We start from the raw sequence: 20,295 nt of genomic DNA, 5'->3' as shown, positions 1-20,295 counted from the left end.
GGGAGCGACGCCGCGGGCGCCAGCCGAGCTCTAAATGTTCTAGCAACGATTGTGGGAAAGACTTGCCAATGTTGAATGAGGGGGCGGGCCGTCGGATGAATATAAATTATAACCGAGGCTTGATGTCAAAATATGATTCTTTTGCCGGGAAAAAAGAGAAGAGCAAGAGAGCGCCGGAGGGATCGAACCTCTACCATCCGTCAGGGCTTTCATCCGGCGCGGAATTAAAATACCGCTGCGATATCAACTTTACTGATTTATGCCGGCCGCCATATTGGACGAGGACATGGCGTTCTGGGACGCGAGGTGACGTTGACGTGACGTAGTCAAGCTGTCTTGACGTGAGCAAGTCAGGATACGTTGACGTGACGACGTAGACGACAAGATGTCGTGACGTGGTGACATTGATGACGTGATGGTAAAAAGGTTACTCTTAGTATTAAAGGTGCTTCCGTCTATTAGGTACTCTTCCTGGGGTAATCTCTCTTTTGAGATACTCTGCCTAAAGGTTTCCTCTTGCTATCAAAGAAGACAATTTAGGGACGCTTCCCATCGAGAGACCCACTCTGATGTAATACTTCCTGTCAGAATGTGTTCGCTAGGTTCTTGTGTGTGATTGTCCAAGTGGCATGGTAACAGTCATATTCATATACAGGTGAGTCCCCAGCCACAGCCCAGCACTACACCGAGCTAGCCGCGCCGCGCATTCCCGCACCTGTCAGGCCTGAGTGCGGTGCGGCCGCGTTTATTTAATCTCCCGGCTCTGTCATTCAACTGTCTCTCCATTTCTACGATTCACTACGCCCTTCACCCACTCTCGGATTAAGATACGAATCTTTCTTATTTCACGGGTCCGGGATTACCGCATAAGCGCATTGTTAGTCGAGATTAAAAATATTTTGTGGCTTTTTTCGTGGCCGAAATGGACTGTTGGAGGGATTTGGGAATGACGAGAACGAATCCACATTCTGAAGGTGGGAACTTTTATCGCCAATCTGGCGGCTATGAATACATAAAGAGGATTACCTCGTGTTTGAGTTGCTGGAGAAAGTGTGACCTCAGATGACAAGCGGTGCTGCCGTGATAGAAGGGGGCGAGGTATAGACAAGGTGGCATTACAATTGTTGCTTTGACAGAGCGAAGGAACATTGTTTGCCTTCAATTTACCCTAGTCAAATCATATTATATTCTCATTACGGTAATTTGTTGGGGCTTGACATTCATTTGTGGTCAAATCGAATACGTTTTTCAATTTTTTGGCAATCTGCTTAGTTTGCTATATTTTTTCATCTCATAAAGGAAATTGGAAGATTTAAAAATACAATGACTTAATATTTTCCTTTGATACGTACTGTACTCATTTTTTGATAAATAATGAACCTCTGCCAAAGAGGTTTGTAGTGCTAATGCAATATGTACACTTTAGTTTGTTAACTACCCCCTCTTAATACTTAATCCTGTTTACTGCAACAATTTACAGTTTATTTATTGCGTTATTTTTTAGTTTAATTAATAGGCCGGCAACTGGGAAGGACACATAAATAAATAGCCACATAGCTGTAACTATTCTCGAATACACTACCACCAATGCCAACAAGTCAGAAAGCACAGGGAAATAAATACCCAAGAACTCTGCTAACACAACGCAAAATAGAATTTAATAGGAAACCGTTGTAAAACTTAGCTAACATAAGCGATAAGGGAACAGGAGGTGGAAGTAGCTCTTCAGTCTTCACACAACCAACATATATCTGAGAGCGTGTAGTAATTGGAAGCTGCTATACGTGGCCAAAAGAGTGAGGAGCGGACAGTAGGCAGTAGGATCGCTAATAACACAGCCAACCTATCAGGGACCGTGTAGTAATTTGGAAGCTGTAATACATGGCCAACACGGTGAGGAGCGGACAGAATGTGGAAGTATTAATATTGAGCACACATATTAGGGGGAGTGTGGTTATTGGAAGCTGTATGGCTAACATACTGAGAAGCGTACAGTAGGCAGTAGGATCACTAATAACACAGCTAACGTGTCAGGGACCGTGTAGTACATAATAGGAAGCTGTAATACATGGCCAACAAAGTGAGGAGCGGACAGTAGGCAGTAGGGCCGCTAATGACACAGCCAACCTACCAGGGACCGTGTAGTAAAGTAATTTGGAAGCTGTAATACATGGCCAACACAGTGAGGAGCGGACAGTAGGCAGTAGGGCCGCTAATGACACAGCCAACCTACCAGAGACCGTGTAGTAATTTGGAAGCTGTAATACATGGCCAACACAGTGAGGAGCGGACAGTAGGCAATAGGTCCGCGAATGACACAGCCAACCTACCAGGGACCGTGTAGTAATCTGGAAGCTGTAATACATGGCCTACACAGTGAGGAGCGGACAGTAGGCAGTAGGGCCGCTAATGACACAGCCAACCTACCAGGGACCGTGTAGTAAAGTAATTTGGAAGCTGTAATACATGGCCAAAACAGTGAGGAGTGGGACAGTAGGCAGTAGGATCGCTAATGACACAGCTAATCTACCAGGGACCGTGTAGTAATTTGGAAGCTGTAATACATGGCCAACACAGTGAGGAGCGTACAGTAGGCAGTAGGATCGCTAATGACACAGCCAACCTACCAGGGACCGTGTAGTAATTTGGAAGCTGTAATACATGGCCAACACAGTGAGGAGTGGACAGTAGGCAGTAGGATCGCTAATGACACAGCTAACCTACCAGGGACCGTGTAGTAATTTGGAAGCTGTAATACATGGCCAACACAGTGAGGAGCGTACAGTAGGCAGTAGGATCGCTAATGACACAGCTAACCTACCAGGGACCGTGTAGTAATTTGGAAGCTGTAATACATGGCCAACACAGTGCGGAGCGTACAGTAGGCAGTAGGATCGCTAATGACACAGCCAACCTACCAGGGACCGTGTAGTAATTTGGAAGCTGTAATACATGGCCAACACAGTGAGGAGTGGACAGTAGGCAGTAGGATCGCTAATGACACAGCTAACCTACCAGGGACCGTGTAGTAATTTGGAAGCTGTAATACATGGCCAACACAGTGAGGAGTGGACAGTAGGCAGTAGGATCGCTAATGACACAGCTAACCTACCAGGGACCGTGTAGTAATTTGGAAGCTGTAATACATGGCCAACACAGTGCGGAGCGTACAGTAGGCAGTAGGATCGCTAATGACACAGCTAACCTACCAGGGACCGTGTAGTAATTTGGAAGCTGTAATACATGGCCAACACAGTGCGGAGCGTACAGTAGGCAGTAGGATCGCTAATGACACAGCCAACCTACCAGGGACCGTGTAGTAATTTGGAAGCTGTAATACATGGCCAACACAGTGAGGAGCGTACAGTAAGCAGTAGGGCCGCGAATGACAACGCTGACCTTGGCGGTGATGGCGCGGCCTAGCGTGCAATTAGTGCAACACGCGCCCAGCCTCCGACTTTGAAACAAAAATTAGTTATAATTTTAACAGATTCGTACCAATCAATGCTTCATCGAGACCGGCTGTGGGAGGGGCGATGGTCATTTTACTTTGTGGGAGTTGTGTCTGAGTAGGTTGGTCTACTTCATTTAACATTTTGTACAAATGTTTTGCTGATTCTCAAAAATATATGATGAGTGTTATAAGGCGAATTAAGTGGTTAAGAAATCAGTTGTAACCCAGGTTTGAGGATTTGATCTGGTGATACTGTTGTTTTTAATTTTGGATTTCATTAGCGTTCGACCTAGTTCCACTACATACTTGTAAACTACACTCCAGGTTGTAGAGAGGAGAACAAAAACTAAAATCCCCAACTCATTAATGCATTCATGTACAAAAAGTCCAAGGTCTTTTGAAGAAGAGGGACGCTACAATTAAAATATCCCCTAAGAAGATGTAAATATTATAAGCTCGTAAAATTAATATTAGAGACACCTAACCTTGTCCAGCAGAGCGAAAAAACCATTAATTTGTTTTAATTACATAAACATAGACAGTTTCCCTTTTACACCACCTTCGTTTGCACAGGTCAAATTTTAACAGCGGCGGTTCTCTTCCTGAAAAGAGCCAACGTCCAAACCACTTAGACTCGCCTCCTTCACACAATAGTTTCGTCGAGCCCGCTAATATTAAGCCATTAAAATTTGGCCTAATCCCAAAGTCCGGATAATTGAGCCACGGGGCTTGACAGTTTTGACAAATATCGGAGCTTAGCGGCCGAGAGTTCCAAGGTCGCCGTAAACGTTCTCGGATAAATATTGAGGTATCTCCAGCGCGGTTGTAAATCCGACCTAAGGAGCTTTGCGCTTCCCCGTCAAAACGTCCGCTTTTTGTACCCGAAATTATAAATTATGATTACGCTCACTAACATTTTAAGCCCCCGGGAGAAGTGACAGAAAAAACGTCCAAGACCGAAACGCGATTGGACGGCGCTATTGTGGATTTTATTTGGGGATTTGAGTGCTCGTTTTATGGTGGTTTATCCGTAGTGTGGTTAGGTTGGTGGGAAATTCCTTCGTTTGGATTTTTAGTTGAACTTTTAGTAGTTAGGTCCGTTTGTCTGAGAAATAAAAGATAATCAGAGACTATATGTAACAAAATTGTTAAACGACTCTTTTTGAACTTGGTTTTAAAAGAATTTCTAGAATTTTACTTTTCAAATAACATTCTTTTACAGAAATTCACAGTTTCAATCTGAAAATTTAGAATATAAAAATACTTTGATTCATATATTTCCTGACGTGGTGTACGGGTGTACCCTATAGTAGACAACAATACAGTAGGACTATAACTACATCGCCATATAAATTAAAAGAGCTCCCTCTAAAAAGTACATACAACGCACATCACTCAGTTGAGTTTATATGTCAAACAGCTACCGAACTGGATTCCCGAGTAACAAAACTTAAAACTAATTGCAAATGTACGAAATCGGAGAGCAAAAAGGCGATTTCGGCTATCTCGGACATGTGTTGAACAAACCGGAATGTATAACGAAGCTCGCTTAAACGGTCGGGGAATCGTCTCATTTATAAATTCGTCCGCGCAATAAAAACGGACTAACGCAAATAAATGCCCCAAAGCAGATATTAATAGGACAATTAGCAAGGGGCCGGTGTGCCAGTGCCTTTTTGGGCCACCTTGAATAATGCGGGTCTATTGTAAATGCATTAATTAAAGAACTGGTTGCGGTCGCGTCTAGCGGGCAAAAACGTCGCCCGAAGAGGCGGGGAAAAAATAATTTACTATGTTTTAATACTCGACATTCTTCTACATGGAATCCTATGTCCGACATAGCTGCCTTTGGGCCTCGCCGACATTCCTGATGTGGAGTCCTTGGTCGGCGATCGGATGTCACCGATTTGAAATGTTCTTCGATGCGTTTTGAATCACTAGTTCATAGCTCGGAGTTCAGGAGTTGGAGGGTTTGGTTGCAACTTCTTCCCAGTTTTGGATCTCCAGTTGGAAGATGATGAGGTTGAGTTTTATTTTGGATCAGTAGATTATAGGAGTTTGGGGATGGAGTGGTTATAAATTATAGTTGTTAGATTTTCTACTGTAGATGCGTTTTGAATCTTCAGTCTGCTGCAAGATGATATGGTTATTGGTTAAACCACGTTTGGGGTCTCTAGACCATAATCGCGGAAGAGTTAAGTGATAAACATAGGCTGTATACACATTATGTACCACAAATATTTGTTTACTTACTATTGAAACTAAAGCAGATTTGCTGGGAGATTAAAAGTTTTTCTGAACATTAAAATCTATATGTGCCGATCAACTAATTTACAGCCAGACCTGGACAGGAGAAGCTAACTTTCTTTATAAATTTAAATGGCTGTTAAGTTATGGATTTCCCCGTAAATTTAGAATAGATGAGTTATATGCATAAGTTTGAAGTCTGCTGCAAAACATAGATTAAGCATTTTGCTCCACAATCTTACTATAGATGAGATTTGTTTACCACCACATAGCCTGATGGGATTCAAGGATTTTGCCAGACATACTATCTGTTTGAGTTCCCAAGATCTAACAGTGACGGTAAAATATAAAATAACAGGATACAGGAAGGTTTGACTACAATAGGTCTATATCAATGATTTCATTGAAGGTAAACAATAACTATCTATCTATATATTAATAGGCAAGCATGTTCCTTTAAAACCTTTTTTCTCAGCTCGTGTGCATTGCAGGGAACATCTACGCATACTGTTGGAAAGATATTTTACTGTAGATGTGCAGAATGCCTTTAAAAATTAAAATAGGCTAACAAATAAGCACAAAAAATGAATTTGAAAACTTCAACAAATTAACATGGACCATATGGGTTGCCATGATGGTGACGAAATAACAACAAAATGTAAACAGAAAATCAAAACAAAGGGAAGAAATTCCAATCACATGTTTTATTTACAGTGTGGGGAGAAAATAGAGAAGTCTGTACATTAATATTTTTTGGTCGAGTTTCGACCACAGGACGACCACTAGTAAGTTTAATTTCCAAAGTCGCAATTTTACCCTTCACCATATAGATGATCATTTATATCCAAAATAAAAGCTGTCAAATCAAACATCCCACGACGGGGTGATTTTCACTGAAAAACCTCTCTCCCCAAATTTGTCCGGACCTACCGGTTGGTCAAATGAGACACGACCAGTCGAGGGCCGGGCGATAAAAAACTCCTGGCCGTGAAATTATTTATTGCTCAGCCTGATAATATTTATAAAAGTGGAAGCGACACTCAGACGTCCTTGTATCCCAATAGATGCTGCTCCATAAAGATCGTAATCTCGCACCCAAAGAAGTATATGGGAATACCCCGGGCCCCCCGCCTGCCGCATCGACTCTCCGTCTTACAACGCTCCATTTATTAACACGTGTCTTACCGTGTGTTTTAGACGCGGTTTTCTGTTTGTAATAATTTTATAAAATAAATGTCAACTTGTTAAGAGCGAGCGGGGGTCCTCGTTAACCCAAACTCTCCTTGTTTGTTTAATGCGCTGCGCTCGCTTTCGTAATAAATTTCGACAGATGGTAGTGTTTTTCACCGAAGGATATGCGTTAATCAGCCGTGTGGGATTCGGATGCATTTTTTACCCTGACAGTTAATTACTTAAACTTCGGGGTGCTCTAACGGTATCTGGGAAACCTGGAAAATTGAATAGTTTGTAGTATAAGCGTTCCATTCGGTGTACGTGAGAAATTCACTATCAACAGTTAGTACATGTTGTTAAATAAATAAACTGGTTGTCGTTCTCATGTTGTCGGGAGGTGTCCGTCCAAGATACTGGTGCAACCTTCTCAATCTCAATCATATGAAAAATACACTGTTCTTGATTCAGAAAAACAAAGGCAATTAAGTGGATGAGTTTACAACATACATGGGATTTAATCAGCTTACAGTAGTATGCTTTGCCTTGGAGTTGGGGACATTCTCAGCCTAGTAGAGGTGTGCTCCTCTACACTTCTGCCTTGCTGAATACCTACAAGTTTTGTAATTCGACTTTCTGTTACCAAATTTGCCATTACAACAATCATTACCTCCCAGATAATTCACCTACTTCAACTACAACCAAGTGTAATTGTAAACTTGCAACAATGTTGTACGGTCTGTATTACTGTCTGGTGTCTTCAAATACAATATGAGCTGTCCTAACAAAACTTTTCTTTTCCAGATCCGCATCAAAGTGCTGGACAAGAACGACAGTCCGCCCTCCTTCAGGGACATGCCTCACGAGTTCTCGGTGTCCGAGGACCTCCCAGCTGGTCAGGTGGTGGCTACCCTCCGAGCTGCGGACCCTGACACTCCTGGACCTCTCAGCTACGCCATCGTGTCCGGAGACGAGGGCAGGTTCGAACTGGACGCTGCCACTGGCACGCTCAGGCTCAGGGACTCACTGGACCGGGAGACCAAGGACTCCTACAGGGTGCAGGTCAAGGCCAGTGATGGGGTGCAGAGCACGGAGACCATCATAACCATCTTGGTGAGTTTCAACTTTGATCTAGTAGTATCATTAGCGATTGATTGAATGTATCTTTCTCCAAAGCTTTTACCCCAAAAAGTAGTAACCACTTTTCATCGTGAAAATTTTAAACTTTTCGCAGCCAAGCATTTTTAGTCTTTTCCTAGGAGATGTTTATTTTCATTACTATGGCAAAAATGCCCGATTCACTTCAAGGGGTATCATTTTTTTTGTTTTTTAGATTAAATTTCTCAAAATAACTTTTTGTGAATGTACACTTTTTGTTGCCTCTTTGTTTACTTAGCCAAGCCAGTTGTCAGTCATACGTCAATATCGCCAACCCCGTGGTATGAGTGATGCATTTTAACATATCCCGTTAGCTCCACGACGCATATCCAATACGTCCCAAACGGCCTCTAATTCCACGTCATTACAGGCCGACCCGTTAGTCTCCTCATCCATCCAACTCCGCGTTTAACGTATTTGACACATCGGTGAAAAACTGCGGTTATTAGGGATCTTCCCCGGGGGTTCGGCCTTATTTGCGAATTCCTATAAGTGGGAGTGTGTGAAAAGAGTGGAGTTTTTAATGGATCAGTCCTCCCACCCGCCGCCGCGAGAGAGGCCCGCGGACGCACAACAATAAGTGAGAATATAACTTATTGACATTAGACCCGATAGTCCCATAAATAGTGGGATCTAAGAGCGATTATGGGTGCTGCAATTTATATGTTGAAAACGCCAACAAGGAGGAAACCCGGGTCATGAATTATAAAAGGCTGCGGAAAAATGAGCGGGCCGTAATCACAGACGTTCTCATAATATGTAAATAACTCTGTCGGGTACAGGCAGAGCCAGAACTGACTCGTGCTGCGCTGCGCAGGGCCCGCGCATGTGTACCGTGCGGTATGAGCACTACCGCACTACCGGGTAAACATTTGTCAAATGTACATCAGGGGCCCTATTTTTGAAATGGTTGACTGTTGAGTTGAGTGTCGAGTCATTCTATTTCCAATCGTTTCGTATTTTTGAAACGATTGACGGTCGACTTATCCAACCAAAACTACTCACTACCTACTGAGCTGTTGAGTGGACGGTTGACTGCACTTTCTTCTTCCTCTTTCGGTAAAAAAATTGCTCTTTTTGAGTCGACGCCATATTGTTATTGCTTTAATTTATTAATTGCGATTTAGAGGTTATGTTTATGTATTTGTTGTCAATGTATTAGCACCCAATACTTTATGCGATTGTTTTCTGTAGAATAATTGCATTTTAATTTTATTATTACTGTGTCAATACTAGACTATTTATTCAAGGGTTTTATCCTTGTTGGTATGTTTGAAATAGACTAGGCATACTAATTGAACTTAATAAAGATAATTATTGTTATTAGACCTATGATTTAAGGTATTAAAGATTGTGGTAGAGAGAAACAATATCATAGTTTGTTTCAATACCATTCACCTAATAAAGGGATCAAATTAATTTAAGTTACGATATGCTTTCAGTGCAATGGCAAATAGCCGCTTTAACCTAAATAAAAACACAATCAAAAATAACATCAAACTAACGATGAAGGAAACTATAGAGACGAAGAAAGCAAATAATAATGTATTTAAGATATGCCTAAACTTATAATTAGCTACACCCTAAAACAAACATCCATAGTAAATTTTATTTTTAATACTTAAGTTTATTTTATAAGTTAAGGTACTTTTGCAATCACTAAGATTGAAGATTAAGCAAGACGAAGACATAACCTCAATCTCTCAAGAACGGAGTTGACAGTTTACCTCAGTGTCTCGAAATATGGTAGATTGAGATTAGCTGCCAGATTTTAGAGTAAGAAGAGGTTAAATCGAAGATCGCAAGAACTCTGCATTGTGATTGGTTCAAAATGACGTCATCTGAATTTCGGGCGGTCGTATGCTCTACATTTCCACCACGAGTCACTCAACTAGTGATTCCCAACTCGCTTCCGAACTGTTGGGTTTCAAAAATACCAAATCCTGTTGTTGGTTGAGTTGAGTGTTGACTGTAGAGTCAACTGTCAACCATTTCAAAAATAGGGCCCCAGGTGTGAAGACTACTGGGTGACCACTGGTCATTGGTGTATCAGGAATTGGTATTATATTCATCGCGAACTTTTCTCCTGGGCCATTAACATCCAAGATGTATGACGATGTACTGGCCATTTCACAATTACGGTATTTGAATCCCGCAACTGCTTTTTCGGAGTATCCAAACCCGACTCCAAAGCCCATATTTCGTATTTTACCATATAGTGCGAATTTCGCTAAAAAAGTAAATAAATTGAACAATCAACCAAATAAATTAGAATCTTGTTGTTTTAGTTGGCTGGATAATTTAGAACGTTCACTTTAAACAAGAGCGATAGAATTGCCTCTTTGACGATACCAAAATCGATTTAAAAGTTCTGGATAACAAGTCTTAATCAATCTTCTTCAGTATCTTACCCTCGAGCTTGTTTTTTATTACACTATCTAGTACAAAAGTCGTTCAGCTAGATATACGTAAACATTTACAATATTTGAATAACAATGACATTTATTTTGAAAATGTTATCTCACCAACCAAAAAGATGTAACATTTCACTATAAAGTTTCATACCTCCGCATTTCCTGGCCGACAACCCGTATAGATAGTGGGTGGAACTTAATCCCTCAGCAAAAAGAGCGGGACATATGTAAGTGCGGGCCTGTTACATATAAATGTGTAATCAAACCCGCGGAATAGTTGTAGTCGGAGTGATAACAATAAAACCCGACGTCACTGAGCTACCAGCCGCAACTCGACCCGGCCAGACCACTATAAACAGCTGATATAAATCCTCATAACACACTTGTAAACATCGCAGCCGCAGTCGCAGCGCACTTCATACGCATACGCTACGCAACGGTTATAATTGAATTATTTTATTGTGTGGCTCCGCCGCTGAATGATAACGTCGACGTACTCCACGCAAGTTGTGAGCATTTGTTTGCGGAAAGTGTCCTGCATTAATTGCGCCAAAGAGGAACTTAATTGCGCCAAGCCCTCAAAGGGTCCCAAAAAAGGTTCCTTAGTTACGCCGAGCCCAAGCCAGGTTAGGGGTGAGTTGCCGGCCGAAGGAATCTATCATATCTAAACCTAACCTAACCTAACCTAACCTACTTAATTATACAGTCAAAGAGGGCCGCCCTTTGGCAAGTCAATTAATGTATCGGGTGGCTCCTTGGAGTAGTTGGTGCAATTCAGGAATACCCGACTACCTGACTCGGGTCAGCTGGTGCAATTAATGCCCTCCCGTGGAAAGTGTGGAACTAAAGTGAGAAGTGTTGTGCAACTATTGGGGTTAGAGTGAGATACTTGACCACAGGAGGGAATGCATGCTACTGGAGGGGATTGCATCAAGAGTGCGTCCAAGAAACCCAGTTATCCTTGGAACTAAAACTGATTTCCAAATTGTCAGCCAAACAGCCAAATTGTCGTAATTACCCAAGTTCTTTGCTAAAATAAATCACACCGTAATAGCTTAACAATTTTATTTTCTAGACCAAATGTGTCTATTGCGGTTTTGCATTTATAACATTATTACATATTAAAGCTACGTGTAATTTATTGAAAAACTTTCATATTATTTAAATGGTTTTGATCGTTTTGGTACATATTGTAGAGCTAACCTAAAAAAACATTCAACTTTTCGATACAATATGTCTAGCCCACCGATTTACCGTCCGTAAAACAAAATAACCAATCGGCAAAGTTAAAAACCAATCTAAATAAACTCCTTTCCGTCATAAACCCTCAACATGTAAACTTACATTTTAACCATTAAATCCAAGTTTTCTTGTTTAGGCTCTTCTGTATTTTGTTTCATTTTAGTTCAGTGAATTTATGGTTATAGTTTAATTGATACATCGATTACAGTTGCCTATAATTTACAGCACGTTGTACCTTTCTCCTGAACGCACCTTCTGCTGGACGTGTGTCAATCCGCGACGGCGGCAAAGATGAACTATCCGGTGTTCATTGATTCTAGAGTCATTGTCCCCGGGGTCGCAACTGGCGATTCCTAGAAAAACACGACTGTCGGCCGCGTCAATCCTGGGTATCCTGTCAGGAATGTGCAGTCTGTCCCTCACCGCCGACATACGCCATACGCCATACTCCATACGCCGCCATACGCCATGCTGTTTTCACAATAAGACACGCTGAACTCAAGATGCTTCCTAGGCTAACACTACACCATACACATTTGCCACCATAGTCTCATCAAACGACATACAACATATTCCATACGACTCAATACATCCACTATAAGATACTACCTTATAAAAACATACGTATTTTATACATCTCTAAAACACGTGTGACCGCGTGCTGACTTTAAACGCAATTCTTCATACAAAACGTTTTAGAGACGAAGCAATAATTTCTAGGTCGCCAGACTTAATCAAGGGGAGGGTCAAAAATCTTAATTATTACTTTTGAAGGTGTGTAACTGAGGGGACATGGGGGACATCGGTAAGGAATGCTAAATAAGGCATATCTTCCTTGTTTTAAGTTAGGTTTCCCAAATAAGTCCGTGCTTGGAGGTACTCATGTGACCTAGCTCACGATGTCTACCTTAACAACTGCTTCTTTTACAACCATGCCTGACCCCTACGATGGGAATTACTGTAGCCGTGCCTACCATCTTACATAGAACCCTTAAGTTTTAGAAATTGTCACCAAATTGAATTAAAAGTGTCTCCAATTCGGTTACACCTCGGCGAGACTCTCCTGAGAGATAAATCTACACAGCCTCCGTTTGTCGGTGTTGTAGCCATCGAACCCGCGATCCCCACATAAAAAAACTGTCAACTTACTCAATTTCATAACCTCCTACGAAAAGAATTTATTTAGCCTGCTTGCTACAGTCCTGACTATTCAACATCAAATCACATATTCCAAATGGATTCCTAAGACTTCAAAAGAAACTTGAAATTGGTTACACCTCGACGAGCCTCTGCTCAAAATCAATTTCAACAATAATCACACGACTTGACCGTCCGGACACAGATCTCTACTGCACCTTGACACTTGACAGCTGACATGTAAGTTGCTCTTAGTCGGTCTCGAGTTGCAGTGACGGAGGCGTGGAGCCGGGCCCGGGCCCGTGTCGGACATCTGAGCATAAACCACGCCAGCCACGGCGCGCGTGTAGGAGTGAAGACGAGCGGAGGTTTATTCGCAGCCGAGCTTGTCCAACATGCAACAACTGCCTACAATGTGGTCGCTCCGGTCTGAATATCTTAATCCCAGACGAAGTTCTGCCTCAACTAGATCATATACTTGTCGAGGAATGTGCGTCTTGGCATAGGAAGACACTGTATAGTGTGGAAATGTCTTCTCGCTTATGATTGACTTGCTTGAATTCTTTTGCAACATGCAACAACTACCTGCGTTTTGCTCACCATAGTTGTAATAGTCTAATGCCAGACGAAGAAGTTCTACCTAAACTAGATCATACATGTTGAGGAATGTGCTTCTGGTACTCCGGACGACACTGGTTTTACAGTGTACGTGGAATCGTTTCTCGCTTATGATGACTGGATTGAATTCTTTAGCTCGATCTTGCTCTAACTGCCTACAATGTGGTCACTCCGGTCTGACTATCAGAATTCTAGACGAAGAAGATAAACTAGATCATATGCCTGTTGAGTAATGTGTGCCTGGAATTTCGGAAGGCACTGGTTATGTATGTGGAAATATTCCTCCATTATGACTCTGTAGGATTCTTTTGCTTCGTAAGGAGAATATTGAAGAAGATGATCTTCCATAACAACAAATCTGGAGGTAGTTCTTTACTGTTGTCCATATTTCTCATTGATGCAACTCAATATACGACCTATTTTTCCTTACTGTTTCGTACCCTCTGTACACAATGAATTGGTGACTATCCATACACATTTTCCTTACAAAGCCATCGCTGTACCACCTCGTTTTACGTAATTTCTCATATTATAGATCACGTCCTGTTTGAAGTTCACTTTGGTCACTTCACACAATACACAGAGTTTTAATAACAAAATATCTAATTTAAATGATGAAACTTTTATTTTAAACATTGCTTACTTTACCAAACCAAATAAAAACATCCACCTACTCGCTTCTGATGAGTGGGTTACATTATCTATAACCCAATGTGTTAACGCATTATGTGTGACTGAATGTAGGGATCTAATCTCTTTCATTGGGGGCCAAATAAACTATCGAATACTGGCCATGTAGACATTATGAAACTTTTTTTTTAACACTTTAAACATTTATTATAAATATTACGAGACAAATAAATCTAAATTACAGATATTACTAAAAATTTTGATTCTTTCATATGTCAAAAGTGTACACGGTACGTTGAATTTCTATAAATAGGAAATTCCCTCACATTGCGGTGGACGGCGAAAGAATACAAATTCTTACACCGTGTGTACCATCAATTTGTTTATTCAGCTGTTTACTTCTTGTAATTGCGTTAGGAAATTTTCATCTTCGCAGTAAACCTGAAGTCTACGAATAGCTTTCACATAGCAGATAACCCCTCGGCATGCAGCACTAACACGTAGCCGTCAGCGACAAGTTTCATGTATGTTTATCTGAGGCTGGTCATCGACACTGGAGTTACTTAAAACCATAAAAAGACTCTCTTATCCAGACCGCTATAAAGGTATTACTGCGGAAGATGTAATAGCGCCAATAAATAGGTGGTATAGTTTAGCCGTTGTCTCGAGGCGGCTCTGCCACTTGACCGGTGACTGCAATTATATTCTATTTATTTGTAGCTGCGAGTACTATCTGCCTAGCGAAGAGCCGCATCGACATAACTTGCCGGAGTTTGTATCTGACTCGTGGGTAACCGCTTATCAGATTGGTCACTCTGGACGCGACACGGACCGTAAACGGACCAGACTCAACTGAGATGTAAGCGGAATGCGGTTGGTAGGCCTGATTAAGTTGGTAGTTTAATTAAGTTAGTAAGTGTTGGAGTGGTCTTTATTGAAATGTTCGGATTTTGTGTTTACTCTACCTCGCTCGAAGTAGGTGAGAAGACCGTTTAGAGTGACTGGATCTACAATTGTCTTTGATGGTGGTGAATGCGCACGTCTAGGGTGACACTGATGCAAATCGATTTAGTCATTTCGTTCGTAGTAAAATTGCAAAATCGATGATTGAGAGGAACCTAACTCCGACAGGGGAAGGGAACGTGTCGGTAGCTTCACCGGGAACATCTGCTATAGGGTAGATGAAAAGAACCATCTTGGCTAGGCTAGTGGATCTGCCAAGAGAACTTCGGAGGGTTTGTCTTCAAAGCACAAAAGGGCACAGTCGAGATTTCTTGGGTTTTGTTGTTGACGAGAGGAACGTCATGCAAAGCTTGATTCGCGTAAATGAAAGTAACATCTCGAAATGCTTGATTCGAGCTGTGGATGAGAGGAAAATCTCTGATAACCTGATTTGGATAGTCGATGGGAGATGGGAGGTGTTGAAAAGCTTTATCCTAGTGTATTAGATCTAGCAACGGTGAACGTCCGTCTACAGCGACTCCAGAAGTGGCTCGGCTCGGTGAAGAACACATTTCCATCGGCGACAGGTACGTACGACGAGGGAATAGCAATAGCCCGGCTAGACCTAACTAGACCCGTGCGTTACCAAGCAAAAACTGGTCGTCGCGGATATCGAAACAAACAATCGACTCGGCGCACTTACCGACTAGCAATTAGCGAAAATACTCGACTCTTCCCTTCGGCAGTTTTTGTGTGACGTAACTTTTGAAATTCAATTTTTACGTGTCAGCCTCTCGGTTGCGATAATTGCCCAAGTACATTCCGTAGTATCGAGGATGAGGGAATGTGGCCAAAGATTCTTTGGGTTCAACTGAGGATAAATGTTCAAGGCTGGATTGTTAAATGTAATCCTTGTTAAGATGGTTTTGTGCTAACGAGAATATTAGTTTCAACTTCAACAGAATTCTGAAAACGATTAATGCGAGAAGACTGTTCTTAAACAAATAAATTGAAACCGCGTTGTCTGCTTTGATTGCTATACAGGAATATCCATTTTTGGACATCTGTACGTTCTGTATTATTGTTCTCTTTACAAGGTGTTTTTTATTTGGTTTGATTTAAGGTCCAGACCATTATATAATATCAACGATTTTAAGGCAACTTCGTTGATTCATTGACTAAATAGTAAGTGTTAGACTATAAGTCAACACAAGATGCTCTTTACTGCAGTAAAAAAGTTACTGACATGTTGGCGTTTAACAAATTTGCAAATTATGACTTGACTTCCGTGATTCAGTGAACACGTTTTCCTCCACATCGTGATACAAAGAACCTTCTCAATATTGTTGAAAAAGTGTCTTTGCAACGCTTCTATATCAATTTGGGAGATTTAATATCAGAAAAGTAAGTTCAATGTCACCTGAATTTAAATGAGACAACAGAACAAAAGCTATGAAGATTAGAGCTAAGTGAATATTGTTTTCTTCGCTGTTTAGATCTCACTGCACAACTGCATGGGAAAATAGTTTTCTTTGTGTTTTATTACCACGGTGCATATAAATTGTAGCCATTGCAGCTTACAATGTTAGCTGAAACAGAGATTTGCGGTCTTGAAAACTTAATTACTATCATTACACCACTTAATAACAACGTGCAGTGGCCACGGCATGGAATAAACCATACATTATGAGTGCAAACATTTGCGTCAAAAGAAACCATTACCTTTTACTCGTTAAATTCATTTTCAAGCGGTTTCCTTCGCCTAATGGTCATAGACTTCTATATTTAACTCTAGGACAGAAGTTTGACAGGTGTGGTTAAAATGCTTTTATCATATATTTTGGCTATTTTTTATTATGAAAGCATTCAAAAAAATATTCTGACACACAATAAAAAATATAACGACGTTACAGTGTTCTAATAAAAAATTACAGTACTCCTATTTTGGTTTTGGACAAAAAATATATATAAATAGTTTTTGGTCCTTCGAGCCGGATGTTAAAATCACAACAACTTTATATAATTAAATATAATGAATTAAATATATATAATATTAAATAAATTTAATCTAGTAGTGACTATCCTCGCAATCGCTCAAAATGACAACCGAATCAAATAAACACGTCGTAACCCGTGTGTACTGTCGGAGCGCGAGCAATAAGAAACACTAGCATCCATAATCGACAAGCCAAGCTGAGAAATAGTGATACAAGAGATGCGAAGAAAAAGACGACCGAATAGTGGGCGAGAACCAGTGTCGGATATAGGTCACAGGTGATATAAGAACCGTCTGTACATTCTGTACATGTTTGTACACGACTTGCGGTGATGTACATGGTGTCCGAATATCATGAAATGCGGATTTGCCTATCTTGTGGTCGCGGGTATTTCGATTCACCGATTCGTGTTGGCCACGCAATCTGTTCATGTAAACTTGGCAATTTTGAAGTTTTCTGAAATTTTATCGATCTCTTTAAGCTTGAAAACTGGTTAATGCACTTCTTATGTAATTTAGTTTATTTTCAATCGCAATTAAAATTGTCGTTAGTTTTCCTTAATGAGCGTTTTTAATGCTAAAAGGATCAACGAACTTTATAAACCGTTAGAGCGGATTATGGATAAACAGTGGAAAGTAGTCTTGTTAAAAACTAATACAAAACTAATTATTACGTACACTTGTACAATAGAACAGGTCACACTATCTCAGGGTACATGAAGTTTGATGGCATTTCTGTGAATAGAATGATGAAATATGGCATGCCTTCTACTGTTTAGATTATGTTAAAGCACTATTTCAGATAAAATGTGTCGAAATTACCATTAAATTGGGGTAAATTAATTGAAAAGATCTTCTGCCGTAATATTTAGTTTATATTTGAATGGTTATAGCTAAGTGCAATTATAGAGTTCGCTTGACAATTAGAAGTTAGTTATAAGAAGTGAGATAAAAAAATGCTCCTTGCTAAAGAAGTTTGGCATTAATTTCACTAACTGACCTGAGTCAGGTAGTCGGGCATTCCTGAATTGCGCAAACTACTCAAGGGAGCCACCCGATACCGTTCATTAACTGCGCCAAATGGTGGCCCTCTTTGACTGTATAATTGAGTAGGTTTGGTTAAGTTAGGTTAGGTTAGGTTAGGTAAGTTTAGGTTAGGTTAGGTTTGGTTAGGTTAGGTTTTACAATGATAAGTAAACAAGGACATTCCTTCTGCCGGCAACTCACCCCTACCTGGCCTTGGGCTTGGCTCAACTAAGGAACTCTTTGGAGCAATTAGTGCACCACTCTTAAGAACCAGCTTATCTTATACAGTCAGTATCAAAACTGATCCTCACGTTCAACTGTATCATCTTGTATTTATATTCAGCTAAAATACGCATTGAGAGTTACTCTCTCAGAAGTGACGATTACACATCAATCGAGAACTCATAATTCACAATATTAATACAATTATACGATCATTTTATCACGTATCACCGTTTCTCACAACATTCAGACCAGACCTCGGGCTTGGTAACCTCGGTATCGAGTCTAGGACTCCTCATTACCAGAACAAAGGTGCGAGGTATGTCCAATAGTCCTGTCACATGTTCCAATTACGTAATGGCTGAGGAAGAGTCGCCATAATAGATAATAGACCGCGGTGTCTTCTCTGCATTCACTCCTATGAGCATAATAACTCATGCTCTTATAAATGACAGCCTCTTGTAGCAAGCGGTCCACGCTTATCTGTCTTCCTTTCTTCCTTTTGACGTGTTTTCATTTTTCAAGTAACTTTTGTTTTCAGCTTTGTTTATTGTGATTGCAATGTAATACATTGATAAAGTCTGCTTGTATTTTGTGAGACAAATTGTTTGGAAAATATTAGCAGTCTCTACTATGTTGATTAAATTATATTACAGAAAGTGTCTAATTGAAATGTTGCCTGATGGAAAGCAAACCTGTAGCAAAAGTATATTTTGCGACAATAAATACAACTATTTGTTGGGATGGAACTATAAGGAGAAATGTTTGTACAGTCCTTTTTGCTTTTGTGTTAACACCTCGTTGTCAAGTGTTTTATTTTGTTAACCTAACCGTCCCTGAGTCGGATTATGAACCGTGATTGACCAATATTGACGAATGCATTGGTTAAGTTAGGTTAGGTTAGGTTAGCTCATTATATGGACAAATGCACCGGCCTCATTGTTTCGTATTTTAAGAGTCATTACATTATGGCAAGACAATTTCCCTCCAAAAGTGTATGTCTGCGTGTATCTCCCACACTATGGCGGGAAGGTCTCGTGGTCGGTGGTCCGCTTGTCCGTCTGTCTCTATGATTCGCAGCAACATCCTTCATCTGCGCGGTGCCACACGGTCGTAGCCACCAGGTGACCGAGCTTGGCTGATGGAATGTCATTTTCAGCTTAAAATACGCAGCCGAGTGGTTATTGCTCGCCTTCAATTCTGAAGGTCGCTGGTTCGATTCCAAGACAGCTCGTTACTGGGCCCAGATGCCATTTGTGATTGTGCTATCAATTAATGGGACTATCTAGCAAATGGTTGATGTCAAATGGTAAAAAGACCAGGGTTTTGACAGTATACTTTCAAAACGTTTAAAAATGCCAGTGACGTGGATGATAAAAACACTTACAAAATAAAATACTTATGTCGGGGCCATTATGCTCAGGCGTTTTGTCAAGTGTTTTCTAAACTTCGATTTCAAGTATATAGATTTAATTTCGTATTGACGCATTCCAAACGATTTTGATTTTATCAGATTGTAATATTACGCTAAACATGTTTGATGAACTAGTATATCCTACAACTAACACAATAAATGTTCAACAAATGTACAAAAAATGTTTTTGCTGAGATATTTCATTCTAAGAGTTAATAACATGTCAGATCGGGCTTATCACTGATTTGTATCCATTATAACACGTCATACAATCCTGATTAAAGTATTCACTAATAGTAAAACATATAATATGTAAACACAGTTATAAACTTTAAAGAAAATATACAGCACGAAAACCATCTTGCCTGTCACAATCAACAATGGTTGACGTTTCGTTGTCCATCACCGGCCTTCCCCAAGTGCAAAAAAGTAATCCGCAATCGCATCTGCGCAGCTATGCCGGTGTTAATAGTGTTAATTAAGGGACACTAAGCCGGCTCCTATTGTGGACATTCCAGTAGTGGGACTAGTTCTGTCCGAGATCCTTCTTCTGCCGTCGTCGATTTCATTATTTTCGTTCAACTGTCATAATACCACCCGGCTGTCTACGAACTTCGGGAATCTA

At 40.7% G+C, this 20,295-nt stretch overlaps 1 protein-coding gene across 1 annotated transcript in view; it reads left to right on the top strand.

Moving 5' to 3' along the window:
* Positions 1-20,295, top strand: part of LOC128987233 (cadherin-related tumor suppressor-like) — a 208,059-nt gene that overhangs the window by 128,265 nt on the left and 59,499 nt on the right. Inside the window, exon 2 of the mRNA XM_054407983.1 lies at positions 7,676-7,984. Within this exon, the coding sequence (XP_054263958.1) occupies positions 7,676-7,984 (309 nt within the window). The remainder of the gene's footprint in view (positions 1-7,675; positions 7,985-20,295) is intronic.

Source organism: Macrosteles quadrilineatus, unplaced genomic scaffold, assembly GCF_028750875.1.
Source record: "Macrosteles quadrilineatus isolate MER2022 unplaced genomic scaffold, UCM_ALF_1.0 Scaffold_2__2_contigs__length_208266976, whole genome shotgun sequence".
NCBI lineage: Eukaryota > Metazoa > Arthropoda > Insecta > Hemiptera > Cicadellidae > Macrosteles > Macrosteles quadrilineatus.
This window is presented reverse-complemented; position numbering and strand designations above follow the sequence as displayed.